Below are 19,203 nucleotides of genomic sequence, written 5' to 3' on the forward strand. Positions count from 1 at the left end.
TACGGCTTAAGCAAGCCAACGTAGAAGTCCGGAAGCGTGCGCATCTTCTTCGGAAGGTTAAGTGCATACGCTAGGCTCTTCTTCGCCACGACCTTGAACGGTCCTACGAGCCGTGGTCTCAATTTTGTCTTGAAGACTGCAGACACTTCATGAGTAGGTAGGTTTTTAGCGTTTAATACAACTTAGTCTCCGACCTTCAGCCTTTCTGTATTACGTCTGCCCTTGGCATCTGCATATTTTTTCTTGTGTGTTCTGGCTTTCAGCCATAGCGTCGCGCACCTGGCGCATTACGCTCAGTCTCAAAGAGACAAAGTCATCGACTTGCTTGCGAGCCGCAACAGGGCTGATATCATCTAGCCCCTCGGCTATCCCTCCCCCATCAAGCCCTGAGTCACTGCGTGGCGCGTCAGAGGAACGCGATGGTTCACCAAGCCGTTCACATAGAACGGAGTGTAGCCTGTCGAGGCGTGCACTGCATTATTTAATGCGAACTCAACGAGTGGGAGCATCTAGATCCAGCGTTTAGGCGACTCAGCGCATTCGCTTCGTAGGATATCCTCCACAACGCGATTCACGGGTTCGGTTTGACCGTCGGTGTGCGGATGGTCCGCCATGGACATGTCCAAACGAGTGCCGAGCACTCTGATCAGGGACATTCAGAACTTCGCGGTGAAGCGCGGGTCTCGATCCGAGACAATTGCCTCAGGCCATGTTGACGAAAGACTCGGTCTAACAACAGCAAAGCCTACCTTCACCATCAATGGTGTCCAGCACCACTGCTAAATGAGCCATCTTGCTCAATCGGTCTACAAAGCCCACAATACCCGTGTTTCCAGCCTTATCCCCGAGAAGGCCAAACCCAAAGTCCATAATCATGGACTGCCAACATCCCCTGGGAACAGGAAAACTCGCCAACGGCGCTGCCGTGCTCGGCGGGAACATTGTTTGCTGACACGTCTCACACGTGCGTACATAGGTCCTGACCCACTTATACATCTTTGACCACCAGTATATCGAGCTCACCGAGCCATAGGTCTTCTCCCGACCTAAGTACCCGCCCACGGGCGTATCATGAACCTTATAGAGGGTTCGATACTTCCGATCTGCATCATAACGAACGACTACACGAGGGTTATCCTCAGAGTCGGTGATGTAGTACAGCAGGCTGCCATCGAGCGAGTACCGATGCAGCCACGCGCGTAAGCGCCCAGACAATTCCTTGTCAGAGTCTTTAAACGCTTCGCTCCCAAAAGCCGTAACAGCGCTACGCACATGTCGTCCGGTGCATACGCTCCGCGTATCAAGTCAGGCACTGACGACGTCACTTTCGTGACATGAGCTATCTCGTAGTCCGGCCTGCGCGAGAGCGCATCGGCCACTACATTAAGCCGTCCCGGCTTGTAAGTCACCTCGAATTTGTACAATCTTGCCATTCTCTGAGAGAGATGAGGCGACTGTGTCGCAGTGCGTAGCGACGCATGGTCAGTAAAGATCACAAAGGCTTAGAGCCTAGCATACACTGAATTTGACTAGAGCATACTTCATTGCGAACAGCACTTTGACATAAACTGGATAGTTATTCTCTGCAGCTTTGAACTGGCGAGACTCAAACGTAATCACGCGCTCACGCCCTTCGGCGTCTGCTTGTAGTAAAGCACAACCGATTGCAAAATCGAAGGCGTCACAGACGACGCTAAACGGACGATCTGGGTCCGGTAGCGCAAGGATCGGCGCCTGGAGGAGGCTCTCCTTCACAGCCTCAAAGGCTCCGTCTCGCTCGACGTTCCAGCACCATGGTGTGTCCTTCTTAAGGAGATCTGATAAAGGCCGAGCCATTTCCGCGTAGTTCGCGCTGTACTTGTGCAAGTAATTGGCTAAGCCTAGCCTCTTGCGTAAGTCTTTTTGGTTCTTGGGAACCGGCCAGTCCACGATGGCCTTGACTTTGGCAGGATCTGTCCGTAAGTCACGCTTCTCCATGAAGTACCCGAGGAAAGGTATCTCCTCTGCGCCAAAGATGCACTGGTCCAAGTTGGCATACAACTTATTAGTGCGCATGCACTCGAGCACCGCTCGCAAGTGGTCAATGTGGTTCTCCACGTCTGACTTTCCGTGCTCAGCACGGCTATGGACGAATATATCGTCAAAGTACGTCTGAGCGTACGCCCGGTGGGCCTAAACAACTGCGTCACAAGCCGATTGAACGTTACTGGTGTGTTCAACAGCCCCTGGGGCATGGCCAGCCACTCCCCGAGCATACCGCTCGGAGTACTCACCGCTGTCAGCGGAATGTCGCTCGCTCGCATGAGCTATTGGTAGTCACCATGACGCAGGTCGAGTGAGCTCTACAACGTAAAGCCTACCATGTTGTTCTGCAGAACATCCTTGCGAAAACTCGGCGTTTGCGCCGGGATGGTGGCCGCATTTAGCTTTTTATAAGCATAAACAATGCGCCATTTGCCGCTCGGCTTTCTGACATACAACGTGGGTATCGAGTGCGGAGACTTACTCTCACACACCACCCCTGCCTCGTGCTTCGCACAGAAGAATGCGTCAATGACGTCACGTTGCTATCTTGGCAAATGCTATTGCCTTGTTACGCAGTATTTGGTTCCAGGAACCAGGTCAATCTCATGACACACGCCTCGTCCCGGAGGCAGGCCCGTCGGTAAGTCTTTCGAGACAACGTCTCCACATTCCTTCACCACAGGGTAGAAGGGATCCGAAGGATCTTTTAGGACCGCCGATCTGCTTCTTGCGCTCAGCGCCTTCTTGGCGTCCTTTTGGACCGCATCGTTCACGACGGGTGAGGAGTTCAACTCCTCCTCAGGTCCCATCAGGACCACCTCGGCTAGCTCGCCTGCCTCCAAGGCTTCGCCAAACTCGGCAATGGACATCTCGTCCAGCTCTAGTATCTACAGCGGTCAAAGTTTCAAGGCTGATGTCGCCTTCGACCTCCCCCGTCACCCTATTGAAGAGTGTGTATAGCTGTTCACAGCAATCACGTGGAGCCTCGCCGCTCGCCACGTTGGACACCTCGCCCGATGTCGAAGACGTCACAGACGCCCTGCGGCTTCTTCTTCTCTCCCTCCGCGACCGATCCCGGCCGGATGAGGGCGGTGTGGCGACATTTCCATCACCACCACCGGGTGCGGCAACACCATCACTCCTCGAAGAGGAGACAGTGTCTCGCAAGACACTCGGCTGAGAGCCAAGAGGTCCTTGGTCTTCACACAGTGAACTAGGTGTCACTTCACCTGCATCGCCTGGGCCACGCCCATGATGCCTCGATTCTTGTTCACGACCTCCTGCGCTATGTCGGTCTGGTCTGGCTGCACAGCAGCATCTGCTCTCTGCGCCGATGAGGCTGGGTCGACTACCGAGGCGCTTGGGGTTCTTGGCGGCATTGGTGCGTGCTGGCGCCGGTGGCGCTGTAGACTGGGAAGTCTTTGGCGGCCTGGTCTCCACAGCGGGGCCGGTACGGCTTCAGTACTCGCTGGGTTCGGACTTGTGTCTGCTCCGCTGATAATTCTCATATGATCTTTCGTTGGTAAAGTGAACTTCTCCAACGGGAGCGTTCTGAGAGCTTTCCCATCGGTCAGGTGTGTCATGACGGACCCTAATTTGGACCAACGGCGTGTCGAGTTGCTACTGGACTCTTGGGCTTGAGACTTACGACGTCACAGCGGTTACCCCCTCGGCTGTAGACTGTAGCTGCAACCCGGACGCTCTCGAGCTTCGCGCGCTCCTTGCTGGGCTTCCAGCATCCCTTCTTGGGCTAATGACATGCGTAATCGTCTCTCCACAGTGGCCTCATGTAGCTACCATATATGGGATACTTATGTAACACGGTGAAGAGCAGGGACGAAAGTCTAGCAGGAAGAAATGCCGCGGTGCAGCTGCTTGCTGCACGCTGCGCAAGTTGACGACTGAGCAGCAGTGCCGACGGCCAAATTCGTAGTGTATCTGTAGGATTAGATTAGAATGGGGCGTGCAGCTTACCAGCCTGCGATCCGTAAAAGTGCGACTCAAGACGCGCGCGACACGCTCTAATGATATCTGCGCAGCAAATGGAGCTGGGGCGCGGCCCTGGCGCTTTCTCTCTACATGACAAAGAGCCCCCCCCCCAGACGTTCACAGACAACTTCACATCAAGTGGCAACAGCGTATATCCAAGCCTCCCCCAGACCGCACTGCTTGGAAATGAGCGGGTAATCACACTCAAGCCCTAGCCCGTCACCCAGGTTCGATAAGATTTCAATCCCGAGGGCTTCATCCAACACCCAACGCCGAGGTGTCCACCAGCTAGCTGATGTAAGTGGGAATCCTTCTGGTGCTGGTGCTTGTAAACATAATGACCACGAGCTTGCTAGCTCGTGCGAAGTTTTTGCTGGTGTCGGAGCACTTTCCGTCCATGCTGGAGCTGTTGGCAGTGGGAAACTCGCTGGTGCCGCTGTTTGTGGATACCGCGCTAGTGTCGAAGCTCAGCACGTGGTTTTTACTGGGGCGTACATGAAGACCTCGCTGGCGCTAGCGTACGCCAAGCTGGTTCTGGTGTTACGCGACAAGCACTCGATGGTGCCAGTGTAGTTTTCGCTGGGTTAAGCAGCTCATTGGTGCTGCTATACTCTAGCTCTCGCTTGTGCTGACTTACGTGAGCCCCGGTGCTGGTGCAAGGTTTTCAGTGGTGCAACCACGTGAAGTTTTCGCTGGTGTGGAGCTCGCATACGTGAAGCTTGGTTGGCATTGGTGTTCATGAAGTTCTCGCTGCTTTTAGCGCGTCTGGGGTACTCGCTGGTGCTGGTCTCGCTGCTGCTGCCTTACGACAGCCTGAATTATTGTTTGTGGTGGCACAAGTGAAACGTCAGCTGGTGCTCAAATAAACGCAGATGAAGATCGAGGTGCTAAGGACGAATAAAGAAGCAGTGTCGAGCCGAGTAAGTTCAAAATGAAGAAAGCTTCCACCAGGCAGAACGCACAATTCGATACCGTGTTTCATTGGCTTTACGGCTACTACAACCTTGAGCACTCGTACTCGTTGTCATACTCGCCAGCTGAGGGAATCTTTGCACAATCGGCATTGTGGCAAGGCGCTAGCCAGAGTCCACGCGCACGAGAAACCTTGCAGACTGGCAGTGAGCTCACTGAACCAATTGATCAGATATTAAACAGAAACAAAAGCTTTGACCAATTACATTCGTCCGTCGATCATTTGGCTATTTTGGGCCAGCTCCTGAGTAGCCGCGATGGGACAAATTTGAAAAAAAAAACATAGTATTTAATCGCCAAAATACAAGCGTCGGAGAATCTATCCACAACCAATCTGCTCCCGAGCACAGAACCGTAGATTTTTGTGCTCGTCCAACCAAGACAGAACATGCCAAACACATGCATTTACTGCATCAGCACACAGCAAATCATTTGACTCGACTTATGTAAAAATTTGACCTTCTGAGTGTCGCAACAAGACATAATCGACGATTAAAGGTCACTGCAGAAACGTGACTAGCCGCGCTTCGCGCCCCTTAGGCGCCTTCGCGGTTCGCTGCGCTCGCAATATGGAGATAGAACGTGCTGGAAAGTGTAGTGCTCGGCTCGCTGGTGAGCTCAGTGCTGGGCCCGCCTCGCACCCGCTCACCTTAGTTGGCGTCCGTAGCTATGGCAGCCACGTCGCCTAGCCCCGTGTGTGTTATCCCAGCGATGGGCGTGTGTTTCTACTATTTTCTGTCCAACTAACAAGTAAGTACGAGAGCAAGATCCTAACTCTAAATACTAAATAGATTTTACCTGATTCCGGGATCAAAATGGGTTCGAGGAAACTTTTTGTATCTGTAAAAACCGTGGGTTATTTTATTTTGTTATCCGTGCTAAAACAAATACAAATATAGTACTTTGTAGCAAGTTTAAAATTCCTGAGAGACTCCAACGGCGCCAAGATGGCCAGTGCCACCAAGAAGCGCGTGTCATACTTCTACCACCGTACGTCTGGCCCCCATCCGCCGTATCTGGCCTGTCTCCATGCACTAACCGCTCATCCTACCGCAGCCGAAGAAGGCCACTTCTATTATGGCCCGGGCCACCCCATGAAGCCCCACCGCATGAAACTGGCCCACCACCTCGTGGTCAATTACGATCTGTACCGCAAGATGGACATCTTCGTACGCAACAGATAGTTTGTGCCTGTATATGATATACGCAAGGTAGATGGCTGACTCCGCTCTACCATGAACTACCTTTCCAGGAGCCTCACATCGCGTCGGCCGAGGAGATCAAGGCCTTCCACGCTCCAGACTACATCGACTTTTTGCAGAGAATCAGTCCCAGTAACCAGAAGGATCTGACCTCTGAATTGCAAAAGTGTACGCATGTTACCCGCACATATTACAATCGAAGGACGATAACAAACTGAATTCTGGCGTGCAGACAACTTGGGCGAGCTGACGGACTGCCCCGTGTTCGACGGAATCTTCGATTTCTGTCAGATTTATTCTGGAGGCACATTAGACGCTGTGAGTCGCCTGAACCACGGACAGTGCGACATCGCTATTAACTGGGCGGGAGGACTGCATCATGCCAAGAAGTTGGAGGGCTCGGGATTCTGCTACGTGAACGACATCGTGCTGGGCATTCTGGAGCTGCTGAAGTACCATCCACGCGTGCTGTACATTGATATTGACGTGCATCATGGAGACGGAGTGGAGGAAGCCTTCTACGTCACCGACCGCGTCATGACGGTGTCGTTCCACAAGTACGGAGACTTTTTCCCGGGCACAGGAGACATCAAAGTAAGGTCATCAGTCACTGTATTTTTATATTGCGCAACAAATGCTCATTAAATGGCTATGTGCAGGATATTGGCACCAAGAACGGCAAATACTATGCGGTTAACTTCCCACTGCTGAGCGGTATGACCGACGAGAGCTACGAGAGCGTGTTTAAACCAGTGATCCAGAAGGTTATGGAGACGTTCTGCCCCTCAGCTGTGGTGCTGCAGTGTGGCGCCGACTCGCTCACAGGCGACCGACTGGGTTGCTTCAACGTCACTACACGAGGTAACGCCTCCCAGTCGCTATTGGTGATGGATGATCCATGTTTGTGCTAATCATTTATGCTGCTTAGGTCACGGTGAATGCGTCAAGTTCGTGAAAAGCTTCGGTCTGCCGATGCTCGTGCTAGGAGGAGGAGGCTACACAATCCGAAATGTATCGAGAGCATGGGCCTACGAGACGTCGATTCTGCTGGACGAAGAAGTGTCCAACAACATTCCGTACAACGACTACTTTGAGTTCTACGCACCGAATTTCAAGCTGCATCTGGAACCCGATCCAGATCTAGAAAACGCCAATTCCAGGGAATATCTGGACGAGTGCAAGTACGTTGACATAAAGGCAGCCATCTACTGCACTATCACGTCCTCCTACTAACCTGTGGGTTTCCACTTCTAGGTATAAAATCTTTGAGAATCTTCGTGCTCTAACTGGAGCCCCGAGTGTTCAGATGAGTCAAGCACCTCCCACGCACATGTTACGGGAAGAGGACGAAGACGCAGCAGACCCTGACGCACGAACCGACAATGACGGCAAGCGACAGCACGAGGCGGAATTCTATAGAGACGACAAGGACCAGCGCGGGAATGCAGACGACGTAGCAGATGCCAGCGTCAGTGCAGCCAACGGTTCTACTCAGGAGGAAGGAAAGGACAACACGGCGCCGGACGTCATCCCGATGGATGTGGTCTAGACTACAGGCCACGGGGAATGACAGCGACCCTCCCTCCCCCCTCCTTGTCCATTTTTCACTCCCTGATTTTATATGGACTGAACACTTGGTGCTCATATTCTGGCTGCTTTTTTCTATTTCGATTGCTGTTGCTGCAGTTTGCGTTGCTTGTCACGTTCAGCTTTCTCGATCTCGAAGCGCTTGAGATCCAGTCGCTGCAAGAACTCCTGCTTCTCAATGTAGCCATCTTTGGTGTAATGCGTGAGCTCGTCCTCGATGCCTTCCTTCTCCTTAAATTTGTCCCAGTCGAGCGACGATTTCTCCATCGTCGACACCTTTTTCGGCTCATCGAGCGACTCCAGCACCTTATCCAGCCCTTTCTTCTCCGTATTAGCAGCACTGGCAGTCGTGGAGACGCTGTACTTTTGACCAGCGAATTTGACCACTCGTTCCACCTTTTGTTGGGATGCGGCAAACTCTGTCAAGTCTTTTCTCGACTTCTTAACGTCCACACTGAGAATGGGGACGGAGAACTCGCGCAACTTTCGCTTCTTCTTCTTCTTATCGGCTGCACGCTTCGTCTTCCTGGTCAACCCACTCAGTAGATTTGTAGTCTTGTCTGCTGCAGTCTTGGACACGGCAGTGGACGCGTTAATGTCGTCCCAGAGTGTGTCCAGATGCGCGTCAGTCGTGGCGCTTCGCTGCTTGTCTGCAGCGTCGTCTGCTTCGATGACGTCGTCCTCCTCTTCCTCATCGACTAAGCGGTGTATCAATGGTTAGGACGTGCATCAGGAAGGGACTGGGAGGGCGAGGCAAGTGACGCACCTTCGGGGACGTAGTCTCCATCGTCTTCATTTGAGCTACTCATGGCAAAATAGTTTTCTTGTGTATTATTGATGTGGCAGCATCAATACTTTTTTGAGTGGACGTTTGTATGGGAGAGTTGTGAATTAACGGCATCTGTCCTACATGTCCTGCTTGCTGTTAAAGCAAATGGCTACACCCAGAAGAATGAGCACCATACCAGTGTACGTGGCTACAATGTGAGCGTAGTGGGTATTGGCGATATCACAAATTGAAAAAATATATGTTAGCGAGTTATGATATAATAGTTTCGAGATGGAAGACACCACTACAGGGTTTCGCAACGTACAGGCAGGGCGCTGGGGCTTCTCCCCAAGCAGACGACTCGTGATCGCCGTGAAGACGAATGTCAGCGAGTTGCAAATGGGTACAGCGTTCGAGATGTCTACCCAGCACCAAAAGAACAGCAAAAAATCAATAGGTACTGTAATCCCAGCAAAGATTTTTTGCTGTATAGATCATAGCTGTTGCTAGCAAGCCTAACCTGCCGAGCCAAGCAGGTAGACGTAGACAACAGATCCACTCTGGTTTAGAGCAAAAGGCAGCACAAACTGCAGTAGAGTCAACATCCCACAACTCTGTAACACCCCAGTATGAATATTTTCTCTGCAATGGACCCAAGCTCTCACCTGCCAGTTCTTCACGATACCCACAGCTTGCTTAGTGAACTCCCCGATGCTATTATCCTTCCGAGTGTACATGACGTCGTCGTTGCTTCCTGTTCATTCCAGAACACCCACACCACAGTATACGAGCAACTCCATCAGACCCTCTTTCAGACGCTGTCTCTTCAATTGACCCATCCCCAACATCCACCCTCACCTCGCTTGATCAGCGGGTTGGTGCATCCCCAGAGCGCACCGACAAACAGGAAGGACAGCAGCGTGGGCACTGTCGAGCTCATGCTGCACAGATCTGCCACGTGTAACGTCCTTGTTCCAACCGGTTATTATCGGTTTCTACATGACGACGCAGACGGCGGGAAAGTGGCAGGTGCAGTCGGACGACTATGGCAACATTTACTTCTACAACATCCTCACGGGCGAATCTGTGTGGGAATTACCCGACGAAGAGCCTGAAATTCCAGATGAGACCGACGACAGCCCACGCAAACCCCTCGACATCGAACAACCACGAGAGCACTACAGCGTCTACGCCATCGCAGTTGGCGTGGCGAATGTCATGGTGAATATTGTCGAAACTATGGAGAAAAATGGCGAACAAGTGAAAAAGTCAAAAGTTAAACGAAAATTCATGTCTCCCGCAGCGGAGAAGAGATTCTTGAAAAACGCAGCGAAGAAGAAACACCTTCGTGATGTCACAGTTACCACGTATATCAACTCGTTGATACCCATGAATGAGTCAGGAATACTCGAGAGTAAACAACTACGAGAAGTGGGCAGTTTGTTTACTGCCAAGGAATCTCAAAGATGGCTACAAGAACGTGATCACGACCGAGAAGTGAAGCGACGAGCCGTGAGAAGAGCTCGAAGACAACATCACGCGACAGTCGAGTCGAGACAAAGGCATCAGCACCTGTTGATCCAGTTTCGCTCCGATCTTCTGAAGTATTTGTTGGAGAAGATAAAGTGCAGTAGTGAGCTGCAGAAGCAACGGATTCTGCTGCTTACGACGCCCCAGATGCTGGCGGAGATGAAGGAAAAGAAACGTGAAATGCTCTTGAAACTGGAGCCGGAGATCGCGGAGAAGACGCTGGCCAGAGAGAGACTTAGCCAGCAGAATTATGAGAAGAATGTCCGTAAAGTATTCGCTACGATCGATGAAGCAGACACGGGCAAACTACACCTGCTTCAAATTCTTTTCGGCATCTTCTCGAAGGAGTACGTACTTCTAGTTCGAGTGGCAAAATAAACTATCTTTTAATAATTGCTTCCTTGTAGGAGGCCTCAGAAGTACGCGGCAAAAATACGAGGGCTAGCTGAGCTTCTGGGATCTCCCGAGTTGCAGCGATTCTTGATTGATTTTATGTCGCAGGCTAGCAGAAACGATGCGTCTGGTCCACATTTGGTCACTGTACGTGAGTTCCGAGAGTTTGTGAGTATAATTGAGGAAGTAATGGATCATTACGGAGGTGTTAAAGCTGCCGTTGAAGACGCTAAAAACGATATTGAAGCAGCTTTAGCAGCATCTTCTTCGGGTGGAGTGAGTCTAGCCCAAGCACGAATGGGCGCATTGTCAGAGAAGAAGATCAAGCATGAACAAGCCGTCTTGAAAGAGCATGAAGCGCAGCTAGAAGCTGCTCGACAGCGAGAAAAGAAGAAAGGTTTCGGGGTAGAACTGGAGAGTCTCGTGGCTCCCAAGGAAGAATGGGAGAAAAACCATCATCATCGAATGATTCGCTCGGAAGCGAGTGCTCCTGTGTATTGCTGCTTGTGTCGAAGGAGGAAATGGGAGTTGCGGAGAAGAGAACAAGAGGAAGTTGAGAGCGAATACCGCAGTCACTGGCCTACAACACTCGCGTTACGCGTGAAAGATGAAGAGCTGCGTTTTGCTAAAGAACGCGATAGAGAAAGTGGTATTCCAATCGAAGCAAGTGAGCCAGCTCAACTTCCAGATAAACCAGAGCAGGAGTCGAGCATCCTGAATAACAAATACGAGCTTGTTGGACTTGTAGGACAGACAGATACAACATTTCTGGCTGTTCGTGAAACCTTAGCTGCTCTTGTAAGGCTTGTCGAATCGGTAGCCATTGAGGAGTCCTCCGAGTGTGATAAGCCTCGACGAAGAGTTCACAAGAAGAAAGTTAGAAGATCACGTGGAAAACGAGTCGACGATCCGCCCACTACGGCAGTACTGGAGCGAGTAAATGTGTTTGAAAAAGAAGAACAAGAGCGGAAAACGATGTACACGGAGGAGCTTCACATGGTCATCATGTTAGAGCGCAATCGTCGGAGCTACGAGCGTCCACTGCTGCGTATCGAAGACGCTGCACACGACGCTTTTATTCGCTTGCTTGGGCGCTGTGTGAATCCTTCTGGATTTTTGCTGCGTCTCAACTTTGAGCGCTGTTTGGCTTTCTTCCCACCGCAGAGAATGGTTCTCGCAGTCTCTGATAATGGCGTCGAGGCAAAGAGACAATCGAACCGTCTTGCTCTTCACACTATCCCGTGTCGGACAGAGAAGATGGCGGATTATATTTTCACTCAAGTGACGACCATGCAGAAAACTCTGCGAAGTCCTTTTGTAGCTGAAGTGGTGGCAGTGGATAAGCACATGTTCCAATTGTTCTCGAATTTGGGTCTCCTTGTCGAGTGCTGTCCGGTTGTATTTGTCGTGACGGAGTATTTTGACCTTGGTAGCTGGTTGACTTATTATCACAGATATTTTATCAACGAGAATGTCAAATATTCGGAAACGGAACAACACTTACGGAACGTGTTCCGAGAGGTGGCATCCGGACTAGCAGCAATGCACACTCTAGATTTGCTGCATTTGAATTTAAACTTAGGAAACATCTACGTTTCGGATAGCCAAGAAGATGCTATCCACGTGAAGATCGGCGGACTATTATCATGGAAACACGACTTCGAAGCTGCCAACCTCCAAGTATCCAGCATGCACGATGTTTTCAACTACAGCTACATGCCTCCCGAAGTCGTCAAAGAAGCGCAGATCACTGCAAAAGCCGACGTCTGGATGCTCGGGTGTGCGTTATGTGACGCTCTATTCATGTGGCAACGACGACAACTGATCCTGTCGACTCCGAATCGTCCTGCCCAAACTATACAACCTCTCATCTTCCACGCCCAAAGCATCGGAGAACTCCTTCAAAGGCTCCCCATCGCTACCAGTTTGTCCATAAGATCACTCATTCGGATGCTACTACAACCAAATCCAACGCAACGACCGCAAATGAGTCAAATCGTTGATTTACTTTGCAGAAACAACGCACTTTAGGACTAATATTTTAAGACTTTCTTAAATTTTATGAGATAATCGTCAACGTCGGTTCCTGGCGTCGCGTCCGTTGCAACGAGTCGAAAGATATCGGCACAGCTCAACAAGATGATGCCAAAGGGCCATGCACAGCTGATGACGCTCAAGGAATTGTTCCAAGCAGCGCAGCATGACGATCTTGAAGCTGTTCGGGACTATCTTCAGGTCGTTCTCCACGACGAGATGGAATCCAACTCTCCGAGCGCGATCCAGGCGATCGTGGAGCCCAAAACCAACAACTCGCTACTGCACTACGCCTGTGACAACGGCAACTTGGACGCATGCAAATATTTACTCATGTGCGAAGGGTTCGCCCTGGCCTTCCTCAATGAGGTCAATTCTTTTGGACACACTCCTCTGTTCTACGCTGCGAGTAGTGGCAACCTCTCATTAGTCAAGTGGCTCGTCTCAAATGGAGCAGACATTGATACAGACTACAGTGATCGCAGTGATATCGTGCCTCGAGACGGAGATTTGGGGATCTTTACACCGCTACAGATCGCCTGCTTTCGGGGCCACGAAGGTGTCACCAACTTTTTGGTTGAATGCAATGCCGAACTCTCGGGCACCAGGAGAAACGGCAAGACGCCGCTCCACATCGCTAGTGCTCAGAACCACCCAGCGATCGTCAAGTTATTGATGGAAGCAGGGGCCGATGTTCACGCCTGTGACGAAGAAGGGAAAACGCCAGTGGATGTGGCTCATAGTGCTGTGTTGTCACTGCTACTCCCAGACGAATATGAAGTCCAACATGAGGACAACGACCTAGAAACAGGCTCAGGAGACCAGGACGACGACGAGTTTGAGGGTGATGACAAGACGAAGGGGATGGATAAAGTGAAAAGTGCGTTCGGATCGGAAATTGCGCGAGCGTTAAGGAGTAAAACCTGGAAGACTCGCGTCACTGCGGTCACGGACGCGGCCACGTGTTTCCAGAGTGACTTCACGAGGACAAACCTCTTGAACTTGTTCGATGGCGCGTGTTTCATGATGGAAATGGCCCTGCAAGATGCTGTTACGCAAGTGGCTTCCAGTTGCTGTACGTCGCTCCTGAAGACTGCGTTCAACGCGGTGATAAGTGACAAGGAATTCCACTCCAGAGCGTTCCACGAGGAACGTCCAGTAGCTCAACGTATTGCGAGTATTTTGCTGCTCCGAGGAGCAGGATCCAACGAGAAAGACTCGGGTGAAGCTGTGTCGTCGCTGCTCTATTTGATTTGTAAGAGCACAGACATCACACGGCATTTGACGCTTCAGATCTCCCAAATGATGACGTCGTCAGCCCGACCGCTGTCTCCCAGTCCACAGGGGTCGTCTGCGTCAAGTACGAGTGCATCGTGGCGTCACCAGCTCGTAGCGATCAAGATTCTCTCTGCAATTGCCAACCAGTATCGCTTGGACGAAAAGACGAGCGGATTGAGCTTTGCCTACGCGATGAAAACGAGTATGTTGTGTCTTGCGAACTCCAGTGTTCACGTCCGAACGGCATCGATCGACCTACTGGTCCACTGCCTCGTCATTCGATGCGAAGAATCAGGTAAAACAGAACACGTGGACTTTGCACTTGTCAGTCACTAATCTTTTCATATTCTTGTAGAAATCAAGGGCTCAAGTGAAGCGATCTACGAGCATACTAAGAATTGGTGCGAGTCGTTGTTCAAGCAGCAGAACCAACAGCTGAAGCCTTCGATACAAGCCAAGATCAACACTGGGTTGAAGAATGCTCTGCAGAAGAGTAAGCGGTTGTCGAACAGAGCGGACGAGTCATCAGATACTCATAACGGCGTAGAGAACGGCTATACTGCTGCGTTCGACGTCCCAAGTGCGACCATATCTCCGCGTAGTAAAGTATCTCAACGAGAAGATGACCTTCCGTATGCAGAGCCCATTCAAGACCAGAACAAGGACGTCGCAGGCGACATGTTGGATTGTTTTGGAGAGAAAGCTACGCGGTGTTTGTTCTCCAACGCTTGGGCTCCTCGAGTGGAGGCTTTGAGCTACTTGCAATACTTGGTGGAGACACGTCAACTCTCGTTTGAGAGCCAAAATGTAGGTCGTGGGACTCTCGTAAGTGCGACGCAGACGACGCTACTGCAGGCGTTGCAAGACCGCGTCAACTCGGTGTTTGAGGCTGGCGTTTTGCTGCTGATGGAGGTTTGTATCGCGCTCGAGAGTGCAGTGGCTTCTCCTTTAGATGTGGATGTAGTACACGACCTGGTACGTCCGTTGATCCCTCGACTACTGGTCAAACTCGGAGACTCCAAGAACCGACAACACGTCACTACCGAAGACGCCTTGTTGCTGTTATCCAGACAGACTTCGTGCATCGGTCCGGCGTTTCTACTGGAAGAAATGATCGCGTGCGACCGGAACTCGTCTCCGCCCACACTCTCGGCCACGTACTTAACCAACAAAATGGCTCTCGTATCGAAATTGCTGCTGGAATTCGGCATCATCGAGAGTTCTTCGGACAACAAGGGACTGTTACCAATCCGGAATGTACTGCAGTTAGCACTGCAAGTCAGCGAACACAAGGACCCCAAGGTGCGTCAAATGGCTCTACAAATTGTGGCCGACGCGATGCAAGTGGCGCGTAGTGCTGCCATGCCCTTTCTTGACGCCCTCGCGCGCGCTAGTCGACAGAAACTCATCTCCAAGCTGGTGGAACGAGGTGTGATGGAGTCCGATATGCTCATGGACGAGGTGGACGACTTCGAGATTCCCACCGAGACAGCTCGACCCGGAACGTCAGGGTCGATTCGTCCGCCTACTGCCTCCGGATCGTCGACGAAACACCGACCAGCACTTACGAATCCCTCGCTATCCGCGAACTCTGGGGCTCAATTGAGTAGTGCGACTCAGTATCAACCTGTTCAGCTTCCGTACGGAACAGCTCTGACAAGTGAGCAGAAGGAATCGTTCTCTAACATCATCCAAGGCTTTGGAGAAGAACTGGTGCGCTGTTTACTGGACAAGGCGTGGGCTCAACGGGAAGCTGCGATTCGAGAAGTCGAGCGCCAAGTTGTGTGTTGTGCCAGTGGTCGAGTGGCGGGTGATACGGCACTACCAAAGACTCTGGAGGCTCTTGGCATGTTGGCGCAGGTGCTCGAGCTTGGTCTTAACGACACCGTTGCTCGTGTTTTCCAATGTGCCTTGCGTCTGTTCCAAGTGATTGCTACCGAATTCTTACCTTTGGTGGCTTCCGAGCATCAGTATGTGGACCAAATACTGGAAAATGTGGTGGGGCTGGTGCTACAGAAGCTGGGAGATACCAAACAAAGACTTCGACAAGACTGCTTTACTCTCTTACACTCGATGGCGTCTCTAAGTCACGTTGGCCACGCTCGTATGTGTAAAATGCTGGCAGAAAAGTATCAGCAACTTGCGACTTCCTCGAACGCTGTAGCAGCATCTCCGCTGGTTATCGGAGAGTTGTTGAGGTTGTTCACGATGCTAGTGCGAGAGGCACCGACCGGTGCGACCCACGACCAACCAGATTTGTCTCTTATCTTGAGTATCGTCCGCTCCGCACTCGACAACAAACACGTCGATGTTCGCAATGCCGCTATAGCGACTTACGTGACAATGTACGAAGCCACAAACGGCGGCACGAACGCGTCGTACGGGGCAGTGGATCTCAACAGCTTCTTAGCTCAAGTGAAGCCTTCAATTCGAGAAACTATCACTCGCAGCGTAGTACAGATCACCAAGTTACTACCGACAAGTTCTCATAATAGAGAGAACAACGATAGCAGCCGACCCGAGACCGATAGCGCCAGGAAGCTCCAGAGACCACTAGGTGTCGATACGCACAAGCTCCAGCAGATTTGTACTGCTCAAATCACTGAGCTGCTCACTTCCCCCACGTGTAGTCCTGCTCAACGGTGTCGTGGTGTGAATAAACTGGTGGACTACCTCGTGGATTCTACATCTGGTCCGAATTCTAAAGGCGCATGGGAGACGTGCTGTCTTGTGGCCAAGCAGCTCACTCTAGACGCTGCACCTTCCGTCTGCTTGGCTGCCTTTGACCTGCTTCAACTGCTAATCGATCCGCCGTGTCCGAATGCTAGCTACGCCGTTCCGTGGGGAGAGTGGGGGGTGCATCTCGTACTGGGCTCCACGATCCGAAGTGTAGTACAGCAAAGCGCGAGTGAATGCGTCCGAGTCCGCTCGAAAGTGCGCGATATGTTGCGTCTTGTGGCGGGTAAGAGTGCTATTGGCAAGAATGCAGTTTGTAACGCTATCCTCAGTGCTCCAGAGCAAAGCGATACAGGGGAATGCATCGCGACACGGAAGATCGCCTTGACCAAACTACGCTGGCAATTGACGTTGCGACTGGAACTTCTGTATGAGTTTCTAATTGTTAGAGACAGTAGTGAAGGTGGAGCGACGTCCGGAAGACGCAAAGCGAGTGCGAAGTCGTCGTCGATGGAGCCATTAGGCTTGGACAACGTCGTGCCATTCCTCGGATCGTGTGTGACACATCCCAGTCCAATGGTGAAGACGGCGTCGATCCAGATCGTGCGGTTCTTGCGTGGCGTAAGAGAAAAAGAGCTCAATGCCTTTATCCAAGCGAGTTGCTCGCCTGCCTTACAGCGGAGACTGCAAACTCTCATGGCCCAAGCGGCTCAAAGTGAGGACGAGGGCAACAACGCCGATCACTTTGACGCAGACAGAGCGACCTGCGTACGTGGAAGTCGCGCGTCTCATGTACGGCGTGTTGCTGCCTTGAGACCTCCAAGGTCAGTGCCTGTGGAGGAGAAAGAGATGATGGCCGATGTGTTCCCGCCGCCGAATTCGGCTCCTGGAATGAGTCGACGAACCGCTGGAGACGACGATGACTCGATGGACGATGGGAATAACGTGGAATCAGGTCAGCAAAACAACTCGAAGCAGCAGCCAATTTGGCTTGAACAGCCCGGTTCGAGTGGATTAAGTAGGAAAGGTGATGACATGTTTGGGGCGATAACTTTCGACAACGGCGAGCCGGAGGGACCTGTGGTGGTTGGTGGAGGAGTGGCTGGACTGATGAAAGCGAGGAGGAAAACTGCGCTTCGTGGAAATAGTAGCAACAACGACGAAGTGAAGGAACGTTCTTGCAATGGAATCTACTGAGATAGAGGAGATCTAAAAACTGCAATCCAATGGAGGTGTTAGCCACATTACTGTTGACAAAATCGCTATCCCACTTGACAATACTACTGTTGGCTGCAGTTTATCATTCGACTGTGGCAGCATACTCTTCTCGTCTTTGTATGTCATTCTGTTTCTGCAGCACCCCCGTTAGCACCGTCCAGATCAAGAACCAGAAGGTGAAGTTTAATCGCGGGTTACCCAGCGCTTTTAGTGAAACTCGCTACCTCACTACAGAATCGACAACGAACCACGAGGATAATGAAGAAGTAAGACTGGGTGGGTCATGGCTTATCAAGTTGACATCCGCTTCTAAGAAAAACCGCGCTACCTTAAATAAGCTGGAATCGATGGAGAAGAATCAACGTTTCCGGCAGCAGCTAGTACAGGACCCAGCTTTGACTTAAGCAAAGCAATCCGTGGAGGATGACCCGGCTTTAGGAAATATCTGGTGAAGCAACCTTCATTGGAAGACGGAAAACTACATGTATCTCGACGGAGAATCCCGAGTCGCTTTAGCCGACGGCCTCAAATGAACCGTATTAACCCTTTAAGCACGGTGTTCTGTATTATACAGAATATGTAATATGACAGTGAGAAGTATGCTGCAAGCTAATATACGCGAATGGCGACAGCGATTCGGCGCATATAGGAGTTTGTATTTGTGGGGATGGAACATCTTATCATTTTGGATTAGAGACCGGGAGATAGACGGGTATTATTCCTCTGCAATAGAAAAGGCAATATAAAATGCCCAGAGGTTTCAAAATTCTAACTTCGTCCCGTCATCTTCTCGCCCACGCATTCGTCCATAGGTTTCAAAATTCTAACTTCATCCCATCTTCTCGCCCACCATTTCGTGAAATCGTCCAGAAATGACGGAGTGGATTGACCCAAAGGAGTTCAAGCGTTTATGGGCCTCTCTGATCAAGGCTGGATGGAAGGCAAGACCGCCGACAGGCCTGGACTCGGAGCACACCTATGTAAAACCAGGCGTGAAAGGTCGGCTTCGTAAGGACAAGGCAGGAGTGAAGTACTCTGTTGGTGCGTGTTGCCCGCCATAAACATGACTTGCTTTTTTTCTAACGCTAAATGTACTAGGCACAAAAGCGTTGTGGGGTTTTGCTATGCGAGAAGGGTTGATACCTCCTCTTAACCCCTCTTTTCGAGGCCCAATAACTGTCGGACGGCCTCCAATGGGAAAGCAGGCCGCGTATGCAGCTGCAAGGAAACGAGTGCCCTCGCCAACCCTCTTGTCTGGTGCAGTGGAAGATGACACGGTGGCGGCGGGTACAGATCAAGGGGGCGGCTTGGAGAAACCTGTTACGGCGGATACAGAACAAGGGGACGCCGAGGAGGAGACTGTGCCGGCGGATACAGAACAAGGGGGGGCCGAGGAAGAGACTGTGGCGGCGGATACCGAACAAATTGATGCCATGCAGCTAACTGCGCCGGCAGATACGGAACCGACTGCGGCGGCATATACAGAGCACGGTGATGACGTCGAAGGTAGTGTGACGGCTCCTACAGAAC

General features: G+C 51.4%; 4 protein-coding genes across 4 annotated transcripts; 2 read left to right on the top strand and 2 right to left on the bottom strand.

The window, feature by feature from the left end:
• Positions 1-5,933: 5,933 nt before the first annotated feature.
• PITG_01897 (histone deacetylase, putative) lies at positions 5,934-7,737 on the top strand (the record flags this gene model as incomplete). The annotated part of the gene is made up of 7 exons (XM_002908446.1): positions 5,934-5,976; positions 6,043-6,155; positions 6,239-6,356; positions 6,421-6,782; positions 6,848-7,049; positions 7,117-7,369; positions 7,443-7,737. The coding sequence occupies 7 exons, from the start codon at positions 5,934-5,936 to the stop codon at positions 7,735-7,737; spliced, it is 1,386 nt and encodes a 461-aa protein (XP_002908492.1).
• A 113-nt stretch (positions 7,738-7,850) lies between these two features.
• On the bottom strand, positions 7,851-8,584 carry PITG_01898 (uncharacterized protein; the record flags this gene model as incomplete). The annotated part of the gene is made up of 2 exons (XM_002908447.1): positions 7,851-8,473; positions 8,542-8,584. 2 exons carry the CDS (start codon positions 8,582-8,584, stop codon positions 7,851-7,853), a joined length of 666 nt encoding a protein of 221 aa, XP_002908493.1.
• A 97-nt stretch (positions 8,585-8,681) lies between these two features.
• Positions 8,682-9,484, bottom strand: PITG_01899 (uncharacterized protein; the record flags this gene model as incomplete). Its single annotated transcript, XM_002908448.1, has 5 exons — positions 8,682-8,752; positions 8,870-8,965; positions 9,065-9,131; positions 9,210-9,298; positions 9,403-9,484. The coding sequence occupies 5 exons, from the start codon at positions 9,482-9,484 to the stop codon at positions 8,682-8,684; spliced, it is 405 nt and encodes a 134-aa protein (XP_002908494.1).
• Positions 9,485-9,543: 59 nt separating this feature from the next.
• Positions 9,544-17,652, top strand: PITG_22686 (protein kinase; the record flags this gene model as incomplete). The annotated part of the gene is made up of 5 exons (XM_002908449.1): positions 9,544-10,421; positions 10,482-11,202; positions 11,308-12,462; positions 12,607-13,981; positions 14,135-17,652. The coding sequence occupies 5 exons, from the start codon at positions 9,544-9,546 to the stop codon at positions 17,650-17,652; spliced, it is 7,647 nt and encodes a 2,548-aa protein (XP_002908495.1).
• Positions 17,653-19,203: the final 1,551 nt, after the last annotated feature.

Source organism: Phytophthora infestans, genomic scaffold, assembly GCF_000142945.1.
Source record: "Phytophthora infestans T30-4 supercont1.2 genomic scaffold, whole genome shotgun sequence".
In the NCBI taxonomy this organism is placed as follows: Eukaryota; Oomycota; class Peronosporomycetes; order Peronosporales; family Peronosporaceae; genus Phytophthora; species Phytophthora infestans.